General features: G+C 40.0%; 1 protein-coding gene across 1 annotated transcript in view; it reads right to left on the bottom strand.

Annotated features, from left to right (window-relative positions):
- prkcha (protein kinase C, eta, a) overlaps positions 1-20,872 on the bottom strand; it is a 95,343-nt gene that overhangs the window by 51,858 nt on the left and 22,613 nt on the right. The window contains exons 2-5 of the mRNA XM_057859572.1: positions 14,222-14,285; positions 1,683-1,836; positions 1,576-1,610; positions 1,432-1,505 (exon numbers count right to left, since the gene is read on the bottom strand). Of these exons, the coding sequence (XP_057715555.1) occupies positions 1,432-1,505; positions 1,576-1,610; positions 1,683-1,836; positions 14,222-14,285 (327 nt within the window). The remainder of the gene's footprint in view (positions 1-1,431; positions 1,506-1,575; positions 1,611-1,682; positions 1,837-14,221; positions 14,286-20,872) is intronic.

Below are 20,872 nucleotides of genomic sequence, written 5' to 3'. Positions count from 1 at the left end.
AACAATATTTAATCAATGAACAATTTCTTTATCACGACGATGAGCTACAAACGGGTCTTGGGAGAATAAACCATAACTAGGCCTGCAAGCACAACTGAACGGGCCCTCGCAGTTTGGCGCAACTCGGACTTCACGCAAACTCGGACGGCATGCAGGTCGGGTTGGCGGCAGATCGCCTCCCTCTAATTATATAATGAGACCCTAACATGCTTGAAACTCCTCTTATTTGAGTTTGAGAATTGTTTTGAGTTTACGAGCATGTAAAGGCCCAAAATTCTGCTGCCACTAGTTGGCGCTCCAGTGTTGATGCAAATGACCACTGCTGGAAGATTGGAGCAGATATCTGGTATATCTACCAAGTTATGACTATTCAAAATGTGTGTTGAGACAAAACGGTGACAGTCATTATCACTTTCCTGCTGGACCCTTCTGCTTCAACCAAACCTCACTATTTTTCATCAGGCATCTGAACACATGTCTTAAGGCTCCCCTTATGTAGATATGAGGTCAAGTGATTTTACTTCTTTGGAGGAGGAGCGTGTCCTGTAAAAAAGGGCATTTCCTGTTCCCACTAGGGGGCGCCAGGCCTAATTGGTAATATTTCAATCCAGTCCTGTTCAGAATCGGATACCTCACATACATGCCAGATATAAAATACCGTATTGGCCCGAATATAAGACGGTGTTTTTTGCATTGAAATACGATTGAAAAAGAGTGGGTCGGCTTATATTCGCGGTCTAGACATTCATGACGCTAGATGACGCCAGATATCATTGAAGCGATGTTTTGTTATGACATATCTCAGCTACTCTTCCCATTCACGACGCTAGATGGCGCCAGATATCATTGAAGCGATGTTCTGTCATGACAGAGCTCAGCTACTAGTTTAACCAGTTTGCATTATTTTATTTCAATGCTTTTCCTTATTCAGATTTGTTTCAAGACTACAGTTACAGTTAGACTTCACTTTGATAGTTAATGCAGTTATTGCAATTTTGTTGTTTTATCACAATAGATTGGTTTATTTACATTTCAAAAACATGAAGCCATTCATTTACGAATGTGCTTGCACTTTAGTTTACATATTTAAATGTTCAGATATTAAGATTTGAATGAGGCAAAATAACATGCTTTTTCCCCTCAAATATATTGTTATAATCATTTGTTTCACTAAGTCTCACTAATTTCGAAGGCAATTCAACTAAATCCCTTGGCAAAATGGTCTCAAATGTGCACCATGTAAATGGAGAAACATTTCGCATTCGATCCAAAATATCCGATTTCCTGTTGGGTTTGGAATATGGGTGCAAGAGACTTTGTCTCTCAAAAGTATTTGCGTTCAAATCACTAAGTTGAAAAGTAATTGGGTGGTATATTCTGGTGGTGTACCGAGATGAAATCGAAAACCAAATATAAGGAAATTGATGCTACCTGTGACCTTTTCATGCGTGGACACACAGTGACGACTTGTTGGTGGCAGCGCTTGTGAACCACACAAGTACAAACTAGAGTGAGAGAACAAAATTCAAATCAGAAAAAAGCTCGACTGTAAGCAGATTAAAGAAATAAGGTCACCTTGGCACTGGTAGCCCTGCTTTCCAAAAACACCCCTGTAACAACAGGCAAAAAAATACACAGGATATAATGTCTGTGATAGACTCGCTCTTGACAGACTGACTCACCAGATGAAGTCTTTGCAGTGAAAGCAGAAAGTGGGCTGCCGAAGAAAAGTGGACATAAATTTGTGTCCGTTCACCTGATGGACTTTCCGTCTCACGGCCCCATGACGCTTCCTGTTAAACTCCTTGTGGTTTTTGGGTTGTGGAATGGCCTCGTCTGTAAACAAGAGAGTCGCGCGATCGACTGACAAACCAGGAAAGGAGACGACATCATAGTGTAAGGTACCATTAATGTCCTGTGCATGAGGGTAATTCTTATGAAGCTAAGCTCACAATAGTATTTTGTGTGTTGTTTTTTTTTTCCATGTCCATGAAAAGCTTTGATGTTTTCACCTCAATACAGCATCATGAATATTCAATCCATTTCATAAAAAAAAAAATATATATAAATGGGTTTAAATCTTTATAATTTAGCAGATTATGATAAACTACAATGGTTTCTTACTTTGCATAAAAAATTTTGGTAACACTATATTGAACAGTGGGTTCATAATAGGCCTGCACAATATATCGTTTAAACTTCTGCATCGCAATGTACGAATGCGCAATAGTCCCATCGCAGGACGTGCGATTGTTGATTTTTTTTTTTTTTTTTTTTTTTTTTAATGGAAATGTTTTTCTTCATAAAAGCAGTAATGGTGCAGAGACATGACTTCATGGATAAAACCCCTTAAGCCAGAGTTATGCTCTTGTGTTGCGGTGACAGCGAACGGAGTCTTTGAACATTCAAAAGTTCTGCGGTGAGAGAACGCGTTGCTCTGTAATTCACCGTCAAGCCACTAGAGGGGTGTGGAGCTGTGTTTCTACAGTTTTGGGGCACGCTTGTTGACTTCCTCTAGTTTAACTGAGGAAAAAATAAATAAACAATGCAAGATGGAACGCTTGAATGTGGATCTTCAGCTCATGAACATTGAATAAATGTTGATCATACAAATGTTGAGGCGCAGGCGACGCAGAAGATTGTTTCGAGGCAGTCTGTCCGACTTTTGATGCCACACAGAGACTTCTAGCCTCGGGTGGAAACCAGCAAGCTGTTGCGGCTAGCTTCAAACTGGCGTTGATCACTGCGTCCAGCGTTTTGTCCGAGATCTGCAAAGCTCTGCAGCCCCGATTTGTTTGCCGTGTCCTACAACCAGCCAGTGGGAAACCATAGCAGATTTCTGGCGGCTATAGAACTTCCCAAACTGCGTTGGAAGCCTTGATGTTAACGTTATCATAAAATCACCGAGGCACTCTCAATCAGTGATGATGTATCGAGTGTGAACTCGAACATATGTACATAATAAATGATGAAGTGCAACAACCAAAAATAAGACATAAAGTGATAAAAAGCTGGCAGTTTTTGGTCGACTGGGTCACCGCTTCGTGTGGCCATTCGATTCCGAACACTCACATTCTTGTCTCGGTGGTTCTTCCATTTTTTTATTCAATCGCTGGCTGATCTCCAGCCCCGTATTTTCAGCACTCTCCTCACACGAATTGCTTGCCATTTGGCAATCTTCATAATGTCTTGACGAGACATTGTAGAAGTTGTCATACTTGCTCTTCGTTGCTACTCTTGTCGGCTTAGTCCATTTTTGCGTGCAGCAAAATCATGTTTAACAATGGCGTTGATTTCGCACTGAACCGGAAACAACAGTCTGACCGGACTGATCACAGTCCACTTCCCCCACGTCATATGCGTCGACGTGACGCGAAGTCACAAAATACTGGAGGTGCACGTCAGGCTACGGTGGACGGTCGTAAATCAGGTCTTCCTTGATGGCGCAGGTCAAACACGAAAGCCTTTAGTCTGGATTTTATTATATGAGTACTAGGGATGTTCCGATCGCATATTTTTGCACTTGAGTCTGAGTCCAAGTCACCTGATTTTGAGAATCTGCCGATACTGAGTCCCGATCCGATATCGAAATCGTATTATATTATTATTTTAATTGCTTTGACGCTCACGCTGTCCCAGAACAGCCTCACTTACACATTGAATGAGTTGCCACAGCACACTTCAGACTGTACCAAGCTTAACGATGATTAACACATTTGTGCCTTTGATCGTAGCGCTACAGAGGTGTCTCTGGCCAGATCAAAGCAACAAACCTTTCAATCATCGTTAACTTTAAGTTCTAAGCTCAAGCTGCACCAGACAGTTTGGCAGCACCGCTTAGCAAGGGGGAGGTTGTGGCGCTGTACGAACACGAAGCAGAAAAACAAACATTTTTTAATTAAAAAACCTTATCACCTGATTCCTCTGAAAAATGGCGCGACCGGTCCGATTTCCGATCATGTAATAGGATCGGGACATCTCTAATGTATACAATGTGGTCATAGTGAGTCAACCAGTCCTCCCAAACTAAGCTATTCAAGTATGGTGAAAATTCTTCTAGTTTTAAAGGGATCCTCGATCTTAGAGACATGTAATTCTTAAAAGATAAATGTTAGTATGAGTTATAATAATTTGATATTAGAACCCCTCTTAATGTTTTCGTTTTAATAACATTTGTAAAATTATTTTAACTGATAGGTCGCCATTCTTGTTGATGTCACAGTGTGGTGACGTCACATGGCCTGCTGCCAAACTTCCAGCATGTCACTTGTATTTATTTAAAAAAAAAAAAAAAAAAAGCGTGTCTCTCGTTAGCTACCCTAACATGTCGTCAGTTCTGCCCTTCCAATTTGAACCACAACTAAAAAGTGAAGCGCAGGACAGCACTGACGGACCTGACGGTCGATCACAAGCAAGCTGCAAAGGCAAAATGCAGAGCAGGAAATACCTGATGAGACATGAATTTGGCAAAACTGGTGGTGTACTTGCGGCTCAATGACAACGGAGCGAGAGAGTGTATGATGTCGAGAACTTTTTGTTAGCAGATCTTCAAGGTGAGCCATTTCGTGATCAAACTTATTCCAATATAATTATGTAGATTGTTAGCATCCAGAGCTGTCGTGTGCTTTACTTACAGTGCAGGCCAAAAGTTTGAACACACCTCGTCATTCGTGCATTTTTATTTTCATGACTATTGACATTATAAACTCTCACTGAAGGTAATAAAACTATGAATGCACACATGTGATAGTCAGGATCGGAATTTCGTCGTGGCTGACTGTCCTCATTAAATTCTTCATTTGATGGGAACAAGTCCTGGGATCGAGTGTCCTCCATGTCCTGTACATCCAACTCACGTTTAACTACGTAAGGGTGGTCCATATTAAGTGCTCGGCGCGCATCAGCTGGCCACTGTATCGCTGCATCGGATGTGTCTGGATCAGTTTGAGTGGCAGTATCACTAATATTAGGTAAATACTGAACAGACACACTTACTGCCTGATGAACTGACAGTTGAGGTGAATTATTATCTTCCTCTGTGACTAGCGGTATGCCCAAAGGTTCACCTACCGCTGTGGCAACAGGAGCGGCTTGCCTGCTTCAGAGAGCGGCCGGAGTTTCTTGTCTTTGGCGCTTTATTGCGCGCATTTCACTCGCTATCCGAGCGCGTTGAGGCTTCTTGTGAGGGGAAAATACTTGGAACAGCATTTGATTTTAGTCTCCGCTTACATCCAGTCGCTCCGGTGAGCTCTTTCATAAGTTGTCGTTGACTAAAAGCCTCAAACGCGGTAAGAGAAAAATGGCGAGAACAAAGCCTTGGGTCTTTGGGAAGTTTTGTCAGACTACAGGTGTGAGTGCAGGTGATTCACCAGCCTTGAACCTCTGAAGTTTTTCGCATGCGACACATTTCTCAAATAAGTCTTGAATCCAAGCTTTATGTTGATGCCTTTCTTGTAGTGAAGCTTAACATGATACAAAAACAAAAGATGAATTCAGAACTTAACATTAATGTGACGGTCAAAAGACTGACGCTTCCAGCCTGGTTCATGGCTTCTGTTCTGTCCTTGGGCCGTTGCCGCCACCAGTGGCCTGTACTACGAAGCCGGTTTCTGGCTTGTCAGGGTAACTTCGAGAGTAACTTCATCATGTGCAGCATAACTTATTTGCTAAGCGGGACTACGAAAGCTGAGGGAATTTGTTACCTGTGCCAGCTGATCGAGACGGCCATCACTAATGTAACCCGCCAAAGTCAGGCCCTCACAACCGCGCAGATTGAGTAACAGTCCTTGCGCGGACAATATATGTATTCCATCAGTGATGCTGAATATCTGAGTAAGAACACTGTATGACGTGCGTTTCGGAAAGTGGTAGGAGTGGGGTATTGAAACGCTTCAAATTGATTGTTGAAAATACAGAAACCTGTGTCGGCTTCGCTGAATGTAAACGAATGTGGAGCTTTGCTTTCATACAAGAAATATATTCAATAAACCTTTCCATCGTTATTTCGTTGTGTAAATGCATTTATAATAATCATAAAAATATGTAGACTATTTACACATTGAGAAAACCTATGTTTTTTCTGCCAACTCGAAGAGATTTAAATAAATTCCAAATCCACTATCTGCCAGATAGAACAGACACACAAATATAAAAGATATACAGTGCCTTGCAAAAGTATTCGGCCCCCTTGAATCTTGCAACCTTTCGCCACATTTCAGGCTTCAAACATAAAGATATAAAATTTAATTTTTTTGTCAAGAATCAACAACAAGTGGGACACAATCGTGAAGTGGAACAACATTTATTGGATAATTTAAACTTTTTTAACAAATAAAAAACTGAAAAGAGGGGCGTGCATTATTATTCGGCCCCTTTACTTGCAGTGCAGCAAACTCACTCCAGAAGTTTAGTGAGGATCTCTGAATGATCCAGTGTTGTCCTAAATGACCGATGATGATAAATAAAATCCACCTGTGTGTAATCAAGTCTCCGTATAAATGCACCTGCTCTGTGATAGTCTCAGGGTTCTGTTTAAAATGCAGAGAGCATTATGAAAACCAAGGAACACACCAGGCAGGTCCGAGATACTGTTGTGGAGAAGTTTAAAGCCGGATTTGGATACAAAAAGATTTCCCAAGCTTTAAACATCTCAAGGAGCACTGTGCAAGCCATCATATTGAAATGGAAGGAGCATCAGACCACTGCAAATCTACCAAGACCCGGCCTGTGGAAGAAGGTGCTCTGGTCAGATGAAACCAAAATTGAACTTTTCGGCCACAATGCAAAACGATATGTTTGGCGTAAAAGCAACACAGCTCATCACCCTGAACACACCATCCCCACTGTCAAACATGGTGGTGGCAGCATCATGGTTTGGGCCTGCTTTTCTTCAGCGGGGACAGGGAAGATGGTTAAAATTGACGGGAAGATGGATGCAGCCAAATACAGGAACATTCTGGAAGAAAACCTGTTGGTATCTGCACAAGACCTGAGACTGGGACGGAGATTTATCTTCCAACAGGACAATGATCCAAAACATAAAGCCAAATCTACAATGGAATAGTTAAAAAATAAACGTATCCAGGTGTTAGAATGGCCAAGTCAAAGTCCAGACCTGAATCCAATCGAGAATCTGTGGAAAGACCTGAAGACTGCTGTTCACAAACACTCTCCATCCAACCTCACTGAGCTCGAGCTGTTTTGCAAGGAAGAATGGGCAAGAATGTCAGTCTCTCGATGTGCAAAACTGATAGAAACATACCCCAAGCGACTTGCAGCTGTAATTGGAGCAAAAGGTGGCGCTACAAAGTATTAACGCAAGGGGGCCGAATAATATTGCATGCCCCACTTTTCAGTTTTTTATTTGTTAAAAAAGTTTAAATTATCCAATAAATTTTGTTCCACTTCACGATTGTGTCCCACTTGTTGTTGATTCTTGACAAAAAATTAAAATTTTATATCTCTATGTTTGAAGCCTGAAATGTGGCGAAAGGTTGCAAGGTTCAAGGGGGCCGAATACTTTTGCAAGGCACTGTAAATGTTTATTGAATGTGCATCTTACAGTCTTCTTTAACTGTGGGAATTCGTTACAAAAGACTGGCTTTAATTTTTTTATCATTATGCAACAGGAATCGTCACAAATGTGATCAAACAAAACGCAACCATGCCGCATCGCATCCCCGCATTTCTTTCTTCTCCTGAGTCCTCACAAATATAACATAAAATTTAGGGGGCGGGGGGGTCATGTTCGGGCCTGCAAATCAAGTTAATTGATCATCTCGGGCCGGGTCGGGCTGGATTTTTTTTGGCCCGATCTAACCTCTACTCTGAAGATGTTCAAAGGACATATCCAGTGGGGAGAACAAGTATTTGATACACCGCCGATTTTGCTGGTTTTCCCACTTGCAAGCCATGTAGAGGTCTGTAATTTGTATCATAAGTTCTCTTCAACTGTGAGGGACGGAATCTAATACAAAAATCCAGAAAATCACATTGTATAATTTTCAAATAATAAATTTGTATTTAACTGCATGAAATAAGTATTTGATACATTACCAACTAGTAAATATTCCGGCTCTTAGTTCTTTTTTAAGAACCCCTTCTGTTCGCCACTCATTACCGGAAGTAACTGCACCTGTTTGAACTTGTTACCTGTATAAAAGACACCTGTTCACATGCTCAAACAAACAAACTCCAACCTCTCCACAAGACCAAAGAGCTGTGTAAGGACATCAGGGATAAAATAATAGACCTGCACAAGGCTGGGATGGGCTACAGGAAAATAAGAAAGCAGCTTGGTGAGAAGGTAACAACTGTTGGAGCAATTATTAGAAAACGGAAGAAGTTTAAATTGACGGTCAATCTGCCTCGTTCTGGGGCTCCATGCAAGATCTCACCTCGTGGCGCATTACTGATCATGAGGAAGGTGAGGGATCAGCCCAGAACAAGACGGCAGGACCTGGTCAATGACCTGAAGAGAGCTGGAACCACAGTCTCGAAGAAAACCATTGGAAACACATTACGTCGTCATGGATTAAAATCCTACAGCGCACGCAAGGTCCCGCTGCTGAAGCCAGTGCATGTCCAGACACGTCTGAAGTTTGCCACTGACCATCTGGATGATCCAGAGGAGCAATGGGAGAAGGTCATGTGGTCGGATGAGACCAAAATTGACCTTTTTGGTCTAAACTTGGCTCGTCGTGTTTGGAGGAAAAAGAAGGATGAGTACAACCCCAAGAACAGCATCCCAACCGTGAAACATGGAGGAGGAAACATCATTTTTTGGGGCTGCTTCTCTGCCAAGGGTACAGGACGACTGCACCGTATTGAGGGGAGGATGGATGGGGCTATGTATCGCCAGCTCTTGGCTGACAACCTCCTTCCTTCAGTGAGAGCCCTGAAGATGGGTCGTGGCTGGGTCTTCCAGCATGACAACGACCCAAAGCACACAGCCAAGGCAACTAAAGAGTGGCTCTGTAAGAAGCATCTTAAGGTCCTGGAGTGGCCTAGCCAGTCACCAGATCTGGACCCGATAGAAAATCGATGGAGGGAGCTGAAAGTCTGTATTGCCCGGCAGCAGCCCTGAAACCTGAAGGCTCTGGAGAAGATCTGCATGGAGGAGTGGGCCAAAATCCCTGCTGCAGTGTGTGCAAACCTTGTCAAGGACTACAGGAAACATTTGGTATCCATAATAGCAAACAAAGGTTTCTGTACCAAATATTAAGTTCGATTTTTGTGATGTATCAAATACTAATTTCATGCAATCAAATGCAAATTTATTATTTAAAAATCATACACCGTCATTTTCAGTTTTTTTTTTGTATTAGATTCCGTCCCTCACAGTTGAAGAGAACTTATTATACAAGTTACAGACCTCTACATGCTTTGCAAGTGGGAAAACCAGCAAAATCGGCAGTGTATCAAATACTTGTTCTCCCCAGTGTACATATTCATACAGTCAATGGGACTAAACATACAATCATCCTACTTCATTTGGTGATGCACAATAACAGTATGTCTTACAGTTAACGTACCAAATCTTATTTTATTATCCTGACAGCAGGCTTTATTTCTTTTCATGGACATGAGTAAAGTGGCATATTGACGCATGCACAAATCACACGATCTGTATTTCGCTGCCAACAGACCAGTCGCGCTCTACTCGCTGAAGCGGTGTTGGATTTCGCGGTGAGGGTGGATTTTAATTCCTCATAACTCCGCATGATTGTCGCGCATTCCTCCTCTATGAAGTAAGGTGCCAGTGCCATCGTCACAAGTAGTGTTTGACTCTGGTCTCCGCCCCCTTTTATGTGAACACGCAGTAACTCTGATTGGGTTGACACAGGTTCAACTAATCAACCTCATAATCAGCGTTGTAGCACCGATTGACCACAAACTAGATAACCAGGTTTTGTCAACTCTGGTTACCCGCTGGCAAGCAGGACTACTTCTGGGGAGGTTGAACTCCGTTCGTAGTACAGGCGTTGACAATTATTGCCAATCAATTGCGTCACAGTGCCGGGTAAACTCTACTACATAAATTCTTACATCACCTGTAAATTAAATTATAAATTCCAAATATTAATCTAACCACATAAACGGATCCCTTTAATATCGCAATATATCGCATATCCCCCCAAAAACCGCAATGTCAGTTTTTTCCAATATCGTTCAGCCCTAGTTCATAAGACTGTCATAATTATCACTTGACACTAGAGATGGGAATCGAAATAAGATTCCAATTCCGAATCGGTTCCTAGTGTTTCGAGGCCTCAACATCACAATGAAAAAGCCTTAACGATCCCTTTAACGATTCCTAAAGACACGTATTGCGTCATCACGTGACGTGACGTGTCTTGTTGTCCAGACGAATCAAACCAGCATGGTGCCAAGTACCACTCCCTCCAAAGTTTGGCTACACTTCACCAGGAAAGAGGGTGAAAATGAAAGGTTACGATGGTTTAGCACGAGCATTTCAGTCGTAAACATAACAATGATAGCATGTAGGGTCAAACGCTCGAAAGTGTGTCTTCTCGAGGAAAAATTACAACAAAGCGACTTGCAGTCATTGCAAGGTGGGGATAACTGCATCGGGAGGGAATACGACTGTACTGCCGTCACTGAGATGCTAAGGCTCAGTCCTGGCAATACAGCTAGCTTAACTCCTAAATGACGATAAAGAAGACGTTGGTATAATTTGCTGACTTTATTCAACCATCACTTGAAGAGTAAAACTAAAAATAAAAATGAAACAAATCAATTTCGTCCCCAATAACAAACAGGTTCGCATCAATGTAAATCAGCGATGATTAGCTGCTAATACAGTAATAACACAAACTGTTAGCATGCGTTCGCTAGCATTAGCACATCGTTCAAACCACTACACAACTGGATTTAAGTGTCCGATCGCGAGAGGAAACACAACAACAACACAAAAGATGATACATACAGGCGTTGCCTCTGTAGATATTTTACAAACAATAACAAAGAACGTAGGCTCGTAGCAGTGTTTCACTTTCTCACTAACTCGCTTGGATGCTTTGTAGCTGCACTTCTTCGCGTGTAAGCGCGCTCTTCTTCACGTGAGCGCGTTCTTCTTCCCCCACTTGAGCATGAAAGCACCATAAAAACTAAAAGGCATGCATTTCAATATAATGGTAAATTATACACTTTAACACATATTGCCAAAGGCAGAACAACGACCTATATGCCAATATATACCAATATTTTTTATTTCTATTAGAAAAATGTTTCAGTAAAATGTGACACAGTCTTGTGTATTTGCTACTTATTGCCACAGTTAACACTGAGGCTTTGGGCCTCTTTTGACCTTGTTGTGAGTTTGTAAGGTTGTGACTTCTGATTAAACAAACGATGCCAATCAAAACGTCTGTTCTTCTTTTTCCCCCAAATTACAATCGATAAGAGAATCGATAAAGAATCGAATCACTAAGCAATATCCATAATGGAATCGGAATTGTAAAAATCATATCATTCCCATCCCTACATGACACTGTCATTAGCATTACTGGATGCTTATGACAGATGTCATGGAATGTCATCCGGCAGATTATGTCACAAACTCCATTTATGTCCAGTCCGCATCACTGAAATCCATTCAAAAGTGACATCATTTGCTGGATGACATTTCGTGACATCCGTCATAAACATTCATTAATGCTCATAACAGTGTAATGTCATTAGTGTGATTGTCTTATGACAGTCTTATGAACCCACTGTCAAATAAAGTGTTACCAAAAATATTTAAGGAAAATCTATTGTCCTAGCATGTGGCTTTCTTTACCGTTGCACTTTCATGGTCTCGTCATAATGTTTTTTTTTGTTTTTTGTTTTTTTAATAAAGGTATTCTGTCTCCTAATTCACCACAAAAAAGGCAAGACAAGCTAATATTTTTTACCTTTTTTTATAGTTGATAGTTTATGTTTTTATACTGTATATGGCTACTTCCCCAACATAGGTGATACTTACAGTAATGTGTAATATCATAAATTTTAGGCATTAACCAATTACATATTTTATTATCAAAAAAAATATCAGGGAGCTCCAACTATTGAGTCATCATAGCATTCTGCTATTTTAAGCTAGCTTTGGTAAATGTCCTTCATTACCGTAAAGCATAGCTTTCATGAGAATCACCCATTAGGAGTTAAGATAAGTTAAGAATGATGCCTTTCAACACATTAAAAAAAAACAACTTACCAAACAAGTCCGGTCACAGTAAAATAATCTATTGTCAAATTTGCATGCATGCCTGTTTTGTCTGTGGTTATTGTTGTGAAGGGAATGATTCACAAACTGAGAATGATTGCGGTGGGAAATTCCAATTTCTATCAATAACAGCAGAATGGGGAACAATTTGAATGGAAAAAATTAGGAGTTGGATTTTTAAATGGATTTTTAAAAAAAGTACTACTAATAAATAAAGCACAAAATTGTTGAGTGTTATTTTATATATATAGTGCCCTCCATAATTATTGGCACCCCTGGTTAAGATGTGTTTTTTTAGCTTCTAAGTTTTTTTTTTTAGCTTCTAAGTTTTTTTTAGAAAATTCAAATAATATGGGACCTTAATGGAAAAAGAGAAAAATCCAACCTTCAATACAAGTGCATTCATTCAGTGGGGAAAAAAATCCCACATAAAGAAAAAAAATATTTGACATCAAATAACGTGTGTCACAATTATTAGCACTCCGGGTGTTAATACTTTGTACAACCCCCTTTTGCCAACAAAACAAAGTCTGGGGACTGAGATGGCCATGGGAGGAGCTTGATTTTGTGTCTAGTGAACCATTTCTGTGTAGATTTGGCCATATGTTTAGGGTCATTGTCTTGCTGAAAGACCCAGTGACAACCCATCTTCAGCTTTCGGGTAGAGGGCAACATATTTTGATTTAAAATGTCCTATTATTTCAAAGCATTCATGATGCCATGCACTCTAACAAGGACCCACTTAGAGTGTTTGTTGCCAAAAAGCTCAATCTTGGTCTCACACAAAAATACACATGGTCCCAGGCTTCAACTGGGACCGTGTGCTTTGGTCAGATGAGACCAAGATTGAATTCAACCACAAAAATACACACGGTCCCAGGCTTCAACTGGGACCATGTGCTTTGGTCAGATGAGGCCAAGATTGAGCTTTTGGGCAACAAACACTCTAAGTTGGTCTGGCGTGCCACGAAAGATGTGCATGCTGAAAAGCACCTCAAACCCACTGTGAAGTATGGGGGTGGGTCAGTGATGCTGTGGGGCTGTTTCGCTTCCAAAGGCCCTGGGAACCTTGTTATGGTGCATGGCATCATGAATGCTTTGAAATACCAGGACATTTTAAATCAAAATCTGTTGCCCTCTGCCCGAAAGCTGAAGATGGGTCGTCACTGGGTCTTTCAGCAAGACAATGACCCTAAACATATGGCCAAATCTACACAGAAATGGTTCACCAGACACAAAATCAAGCTCCTCCCATGGCCATCTCAGTCCCCAGACCTTGTTTTGTTGGCAAAAGGGGGTTGTACAAAGTATTAACACCAGGGGTGCTAATAATTGTGACACACATTATTTGATATTATTATATATATATTATTATATTATTATTATATTATTATAATATTTTTTCTTTATGTGGGATTTTTCCCCCACTGAATGAATGCACTTGTATTGAAGGTTGGATTTTTCTCTTTTTTTCCATTAAGGTCCCATATTATTTGAATTTTTAAAAAAACTATTAGAAGCGAAAAAACACATCTTAACTAGGGGTGCCAATAATTATGGAGGGCACTGTATTTTTAAAGAAAACAGGGGAGTAACAGTTAAAAGACACGAACATGAAAGTGAAAACTGACATCATTTCTAGACTCTACACCAAAACAAATGGTTAGAAACGCAACAAAAATTGTGTTCCCTGTGTTATTGTTTTACTTTTGAGTGACATGCTGTCCACAAGATGGTGGAAGGTACAATTCATGTGTGTTGTGTTCAATTAATTCATTGGCTGCCATTGACGGTGCAAGATGTCAAATTCCTTTTGAATGATTCGCCCCCTCCCAGTCAAAAGGAATTGGACATCTAGCACTGTCAATGGCACTGAAAGATGAGCAGTCCTTCCATTTCAAATTAATTGGATAACTATCATTGTCAATGGCAACCATGTCACATAACCTTTTGGGTTGATATAACAAAATAATGATATTGCAGTGACCTCACCATCAACGAAGGATCCATTGAGCTTAATAAAGACGTAAATGCTGCCTTCAGGCTCCAAGTCCACCTGCAGATTAACAAACAAAAAAAAACACAATTTTCATGGGAATACCAATTTCCATAAAAATCACGGCTACTCATCTTTGCACTCGTGTATGAAAATTCAATCGACTGTATAATAACTTCAGACTTGTGTGATGTATGAAGTATCGTATTTTTCGGACTATAAGTCGCACCAGAGTATAAGCCGAATTTTGGGGGGAAATTTACTTGATCAAATCCAACACATAGAACATTTATGTCATCTTACAAGGCAATTTAAAATAAAAATACAATAGAGAACAACATGCTGAATAAGTATACAGTATGATAATGTTACATGATGCATGAATGACAAAATGCGAACCTTGCCGGTATGTTAACGTAACATAGCTATTAAGAGTTATTCAGATAACTATAGCATAAACAACATGCCAACAAGTTTATCAAACAATCAGTGTCACTCCAAAACACCAAAATAACATGTGAAACGATATAATAATGTGTTAATATTTCCACACATAGGTCACTCCAGAGTATAAGTCGCACCCACAGCCAAACAAAAAAAACAAACAAACTGCGATTTATAGTCCGAAAAATACGGTATGTTTGTAGAAATTCGGTTTTTGAAAAACTGTACGGAGTCAATTTTCTCTAATTGTGTGTGAATGCATCTTAGTTTCCGCCAGTACAAATGGTGATAGGAATTTAAACACCTTGACAGAGACGGTGAAGCAGGTCAGACAGGTTGTACTGGTTGGGGAGGTGTGTTGCTCAGCTGAGAGGGATTTCACTAATGAGTGAACCGTGAGGAATATACAGTACACTTAAGACAGAAAGTATTTGGAGAGGTATTTTTTAAGTCTAGCCTTTAAGCTTACATTCAGTGTGCAACGCCGTATACCAGGGTTGACCAAATCTGGACCTCGATGCCATCAATCCTGTCGTGTTTTCTACGTCTCTCTCCCCCAGCACACCTGAATCAAATGATTACCGTAATTTCCCGAATATAAGGCACACCTGCGTATAATGCGACCCCAAATTTACTTGTAAAATCTAGGGAAAATTATTGTACCCGTTTATAACGCGCACCCTAATTTTAGCACCAATAAGTAGAAGAATACAAGAAAACAGAGCTCGTGTACAGATACAGAAATGTCATTTTACTGACTGGTGAAACACAGCACAAGCATAGCACATTGGTAGTTCAAAACATTACCATAAACTGACAATATTTACGGTAATAATATGATTTGACAGCTTCTCAAACTTACCAGAATCTAGGAGAATACAAAACAGATGTGACTTTTCTTTTAAAGGCTGCTGTATAACTTGCTCGTTTCATCATGATGAATAAATGTTTTTTCCATGGATTGATACGGTAAAATGAAAGTGAGAACGTAAGTCGGAAGTCCGTGAGAGCTCATCGCTGTCGACACGACAATAACGATAGGAACTATTGTTATTTGGGTTCGAGTTTCCCGAGGGACAGATATAGTTGACGGACACAGGAAGTCCGTGTGCTTACGTTTGTCATGGTCCGAGTTGCGGAGCTGCAATAAACGTTGACTCAAATGAGTTCAAGAAACTGTGCTTTGTGAAGAGTGAAAAAAGCAGACTTTAACACAGACGAAATCATTCGGCCGATTAGAGTGAAGTATTACCGAAACAAAATGGTGACGTCACGTACCGTAATGGTCGGCAACGGATTGCCGCATACGTTTCTTCAACACAACGTGGCCGTGTCCAAAAAAAAAAAATATATATATATATATATATTTCTGTCTCCATCCATGTACCCGTTTATAATGCGCACCATGACTTTACAAGTTGATTTTGGGGGAAAAAAGTGCGCTTTATATTCGGGAAATTACGGTATGTCATCAGTAACCTCTCCAGAAGCCTGATAATTAGAGATGTCCCCATCGCCGATCGATCGGGTCCGTTCACGTCATTTTCAAAGTATCAGAATCGGCGAAAAAATATCGGCCATGCCTTTTTTTAAGATATATATATTTTTTAATTAAATCGTTTTCTAATTGTATTTAACGTTACAGACATAATATGTTACACTCTTCCAGAGTCTTTAGTTTAGGCTCAAGGTAGGATTATCAGATTTATCCCAATAACGGTGATAATTAATCTTTTAAAAAATGTATCACGTTAAAATATTTAACTCAATTAATGCATGCGCTGCACGACCCACTCACGCATTCTCGCGCTCAATCTGTAATGGCGCCATTTTACCAATATAGAGAGATAAAAGGCAGCGTAAAATGAGTAGAGTGAATTTTGGCAGCCTTTGGAGCCTTTATTTAATTGGCTAAAGCCTTACAATCCCTCTCCCTACGATTAGAAATATCATGGGAAGCAATGTGGGGAAGCAAGCTAGCAATTGATCTTTTTCTTAACACCTTATGTTATTTCCCAACGCAGAGAAGATATATCAATTGGTAGCACTATGCACAGTCATCGTTCCACTTCCCATCATGCATTTGGGCATGGCCACAGTATCATTTACTGCAAGCTCAACAAATACACTAGATGGCAATATTTAGTCACAATATACAAAGTCACAAGTCTTTCTATCCGTGGATCCCTCTCACAGAAAGAATGTTAATAATGTAAATGCCATCTTGAGGTTTTTATTGTCATAATAAACAAATACAGTACTTATGTACTGTATGTTGAATGTATATATTCGTCCGAGTTGTATTCATTTTTTTCTTAATGCAATGCCAAAATGTATATAATTGGGAAAAATTATCGGGAATGATTGGAATTGAATCGGGAGCAAAAAAAAAAGCAATCGGATCGGGAAATATCGGGATCGGCAGATACTCAAACTAAAACAATCGGGATCGGATCGGGAGCAAAAAAACATGATCGGAACAACCCTACTGGTAATGATCCTGATTATTTGATTCAGGTGTGTTGGAGGAGGGAGACATGGAAAACACGACAGGAAAAGTGGCTCCGAGGTCCGGATTTAGTGAACCCTGCCGTACACCGTTTTGAAACAAAAGCGATGTTCTCTAAAGCAGTGTTTTTCAACTGGTGTGCCGTGGCACACTAGTTTGCCGTGAGAGATCGCGAGCTGTGCCGCGAGAAGTTATCCAATATCGCATTTTTCTTTCTTTCTTTTTTTTTTTTTTTTTTTTTTTTTTTTACGTCGTCAGGCAGAGTTTGTAACAGTCACCTCCTTAAATGGTGTTCCTCCCGACTAGGCATGTGCCGGTTACCGGTTTCAAGGTTTACCATGGTATGAAAACGTCACGGTTTCAAAACCACAAAAATTTTCCGTCATACCGTAGTACGGTATTCGCTATTTTACAAGTCTCAAAAATGCAGCCAGAAGTATCTTGGAGCGGCAGCGCTCACCCCTACCTCTCCGGTTGTTGATGTGTGTGTGTCAGTGACGCTATTCTGCTAAACACCAAAAAAGAAACACTCCAAACAAAAGGCGTACTTTTCTTGAATTTATGGAGGTCTCAAATCATGGTAACTGAAATATACAGTTTTAGAACGTTGTACAATAGTATTTTACACGTGTGAGTAGCTTCATTAGCACAAACACAACAGAATGTGATCCATGAAAAAGTTCGCCAAAAACAAAACACACATTTTCCTTTCAAATTCAAAATACAAATTAACTAAAACTTACAAAGACGAATGTTAGCCTAGTCTTAGCTGGGAGAGCAATTTCATCGAGGTTATAAATCTAACGGCCACTGAGAAACAAGCTTGAAGGAAGGAAAAGGGATAACATCAAAGATCGCTAATTGCGACAGATGATCTTGCCCTAAACACAAATGTACGCTCGCTGGGCAAGGAGAGGTCTCACTCCCAGTGTTTTTAGATGAAACCTTTACACAACAACATTCAAATTTTAACTAACTTATCCATTTTTAACTTATTAACTTATGAATTCTGCGTCTTTTTAACACAAAGGCATGACATGTAGACTAGAGTTGACACAGTGGCTGAAAATGGCGAAACTTCACTTGAGCTTTTGCCCCCTCAAAAAAAAAAAAAAAAAAAAAAAAAAAAAAAAGTACAGTCAATATTTTTCAATTTTATTTAGAATTGTTTTTACTTTTTTATAGCAATTAATTTAGTTCTTGCTCCAATCTTGAGCAACCTGAGCTGTGGCTGTGGGTAGTCTATAAGTTCTATTTATTTTAATTTTATTTAAAATATATTTTTTTGTTTATTTATTTTAACATAATATTCATGTTCCAATTTGCAAATATTTTCTGAAAAATAAAAAAATCCCGGAAAAAAGTTTTTTTATTTTATTTATTTATTTTTTTAAACCCATACCTCTCAAAATAACACATTTTGGAGCTATAATTGCAATACTGTGATACCGTAAAACCGCGGTATTTTTGCTCACGGTTATCGTACCGTCAAAATCTCATACCGGCACATGCCTACTCCCGACATCGACCACGCGGTGGCACTGCTTTATTTACATTGAATATGTTCTTCTGTTGCTGCTTACTTTTATGTTGGAGTTCTGTTAACGCGTGTGTGCGGATCGCTGAGCTCCCGAGTGACGAGTGGTTAAGGTTGATTTATTTATTTATTTATTTTGTTTGAATAAATGTGCATAAGTGGAAGCTTCTCCCCTTTTTGTTACTTTATGCACGCATCCTACTTACCACGCGTTACAAGTTGCAGTAGGAAAGGAGAAGTTGATAGAAGCTTGCGGTCTTGTGCAAATGAGCAATGTATTGCTTGTGTCGCGTTCAAGAACTGCTCAGATTTTTAGCCATCAGCTACCTTGCTGTCCGCGAAAATGTGGACGCCAGCACGTCTACTGTACATCACTTGATTAGAGTCGTCAAGTGTCAATATACACGGAAGTGTCCTTTCCATTTCATCCATATTTGAGTCCGTCAAATCCTCCCTGTGTTTTATTCCAACACATTGTTGAAGACTGCAAGGTAGCTGATGGGCAAAAATCCAAGCAGTTCTTGAATGTTACGCAACAGTTGCATTTGCTCTCGTTTCAAACCAAGTCGATTGACTATTTCGTTCGCCTCCATGAAAACAGAGAAAAAAGGCAACTTTTTTTTTTTTTTTTTAGAAACACTACAAAGGTAAATGAGAAAGCCCTCAAAGCCAGTTACCTTGTTGCTAAACTTGTTGCTGAATCCAAAAAGAGGCACTACTACCTGCCTGCAAAGCCATTGTCAGTGAGATGAAAATTCTGAGCTTTTCCAGCCTAACTGCTATAAAAAATAAAAACAGAGAGAGACTAAGAGCTGTTGACGAAGATTCCTGCAAGGATATCGGCCTTGTGTTCATCCATACAGGCTAAAGTTTCACACTGAGAAAGTATACATATTGAGAAATTAAATGAATGAATGAATGAATATTTCATAATTAAATATACAGTACAGAAAGTAATTTTGGAATATTTTTGGTTTGTGGTGTGCCGCGAGATTTTTTCTAATTGTAAAAACGTGCCGTGAAACAGAAAAGGTTGAAAAACACTTGTAACAATGGTGAAGGCAATTCATCTGGTCTGGCATTACTGAGGCTAATCATAACATACTACTCAGCAGACTGGAACGTGTGGATAGAGCTCACTGACATTGTGCTTGAGTGGTTCAAAGATAGCCATTTCTTTGGGTCAATCAGAAATCATGAGTCTGAACGGATCAAAATCACTTGGGGTTCCTCAAGTGTCCATTCTCAGAACCCACCTTATTTAACATCTACTGTATATGCTTCTATGTGGGCAAGTTCAGGGATGGGCAAACCGGTCTTCAGGTTAGGGTTAGGTAGGTCAGTACTTAAGGGTGTGCCAAAAAATCGATTATTAGATGCATCGCGATACGACAGGTGACGATTTGATTACGGTTCATAAATGTTCAAAAACGATGATTTTTTCCTAATAACTTTATGACAGCCGCTAGTAGCGGAGCGAAATTCAAGACACGTCTGCCTCCCAGACACCTTTAACGGATGCACGCACCCACAAGGTTATGATAGATGCAGCTGCTTACTGAGCAAGAGATTCACTCCTTTTTAAAAGACTTGAAAGTAAATGTGTGTATGAGACAGGCAGAGACCCGGCGGTCGCACTTCTGTGCGCAAGTTATTTTTTAGAGCGAGAGGGGAAGAGAGATAGTTCGTTGCTCCTTTTCTTTCAGTAGTCCAGCAGTAGGTTCAAGTCGTGTTAATTCGAAAATGTCCCGAGTGTGTTGCTAAGTCCCGTGTGCGTCTATATAAGAAGCGAGTACACGGACCCTCTTGTACTGTTTAGCCTTTATTGTTGTTGTTTTTGAGATATTACCAGCTAGCGCCGAGCGCTATGCTAATTAGCGACTTCGTTAACATGTATTTCCATGTCAAGTTGTGCGTTGTTTGGTGGTGGACAAAAGTTATTCCAGATGCAGAACGTTTAAAACCCGGATTAAGTACAGCGGTAACACTACAAACATGCAAAATAGTACAGAAACCTGTGAAAACAAAGTATATTGGTTATGATCTTATTTCTAAAGACACTTTGTTTGTTTCCAGAAAATGTGGAATTCATTTCACCAGTGTAAATTTCATTGTATTGTTGAGAGAAATAAGTACGACCTTTGAAACAGCTAAATG

Source organism: Corythoichthys intestinalis, chromosome 15 (assembly GCF_030265065.1).
Source record: "Corythoichthys intestinalis isolate RoL2023-P3 chromosome 15, ASM3026506v1, whole genome shotgun sequence".
Taxonomy (NCBI): domain Eukaryota; kingdom Metazoa; phylum Chordata; class Actinopteri; order Syngnathiformes; family Syngnathidae; genus Corythoichthys; species Corythoichthys intestinalis.
Note: the sequence above shows the minus strand (reverse complement) of the source record. Positions and strands in the feature narration are given on the sequence as shown.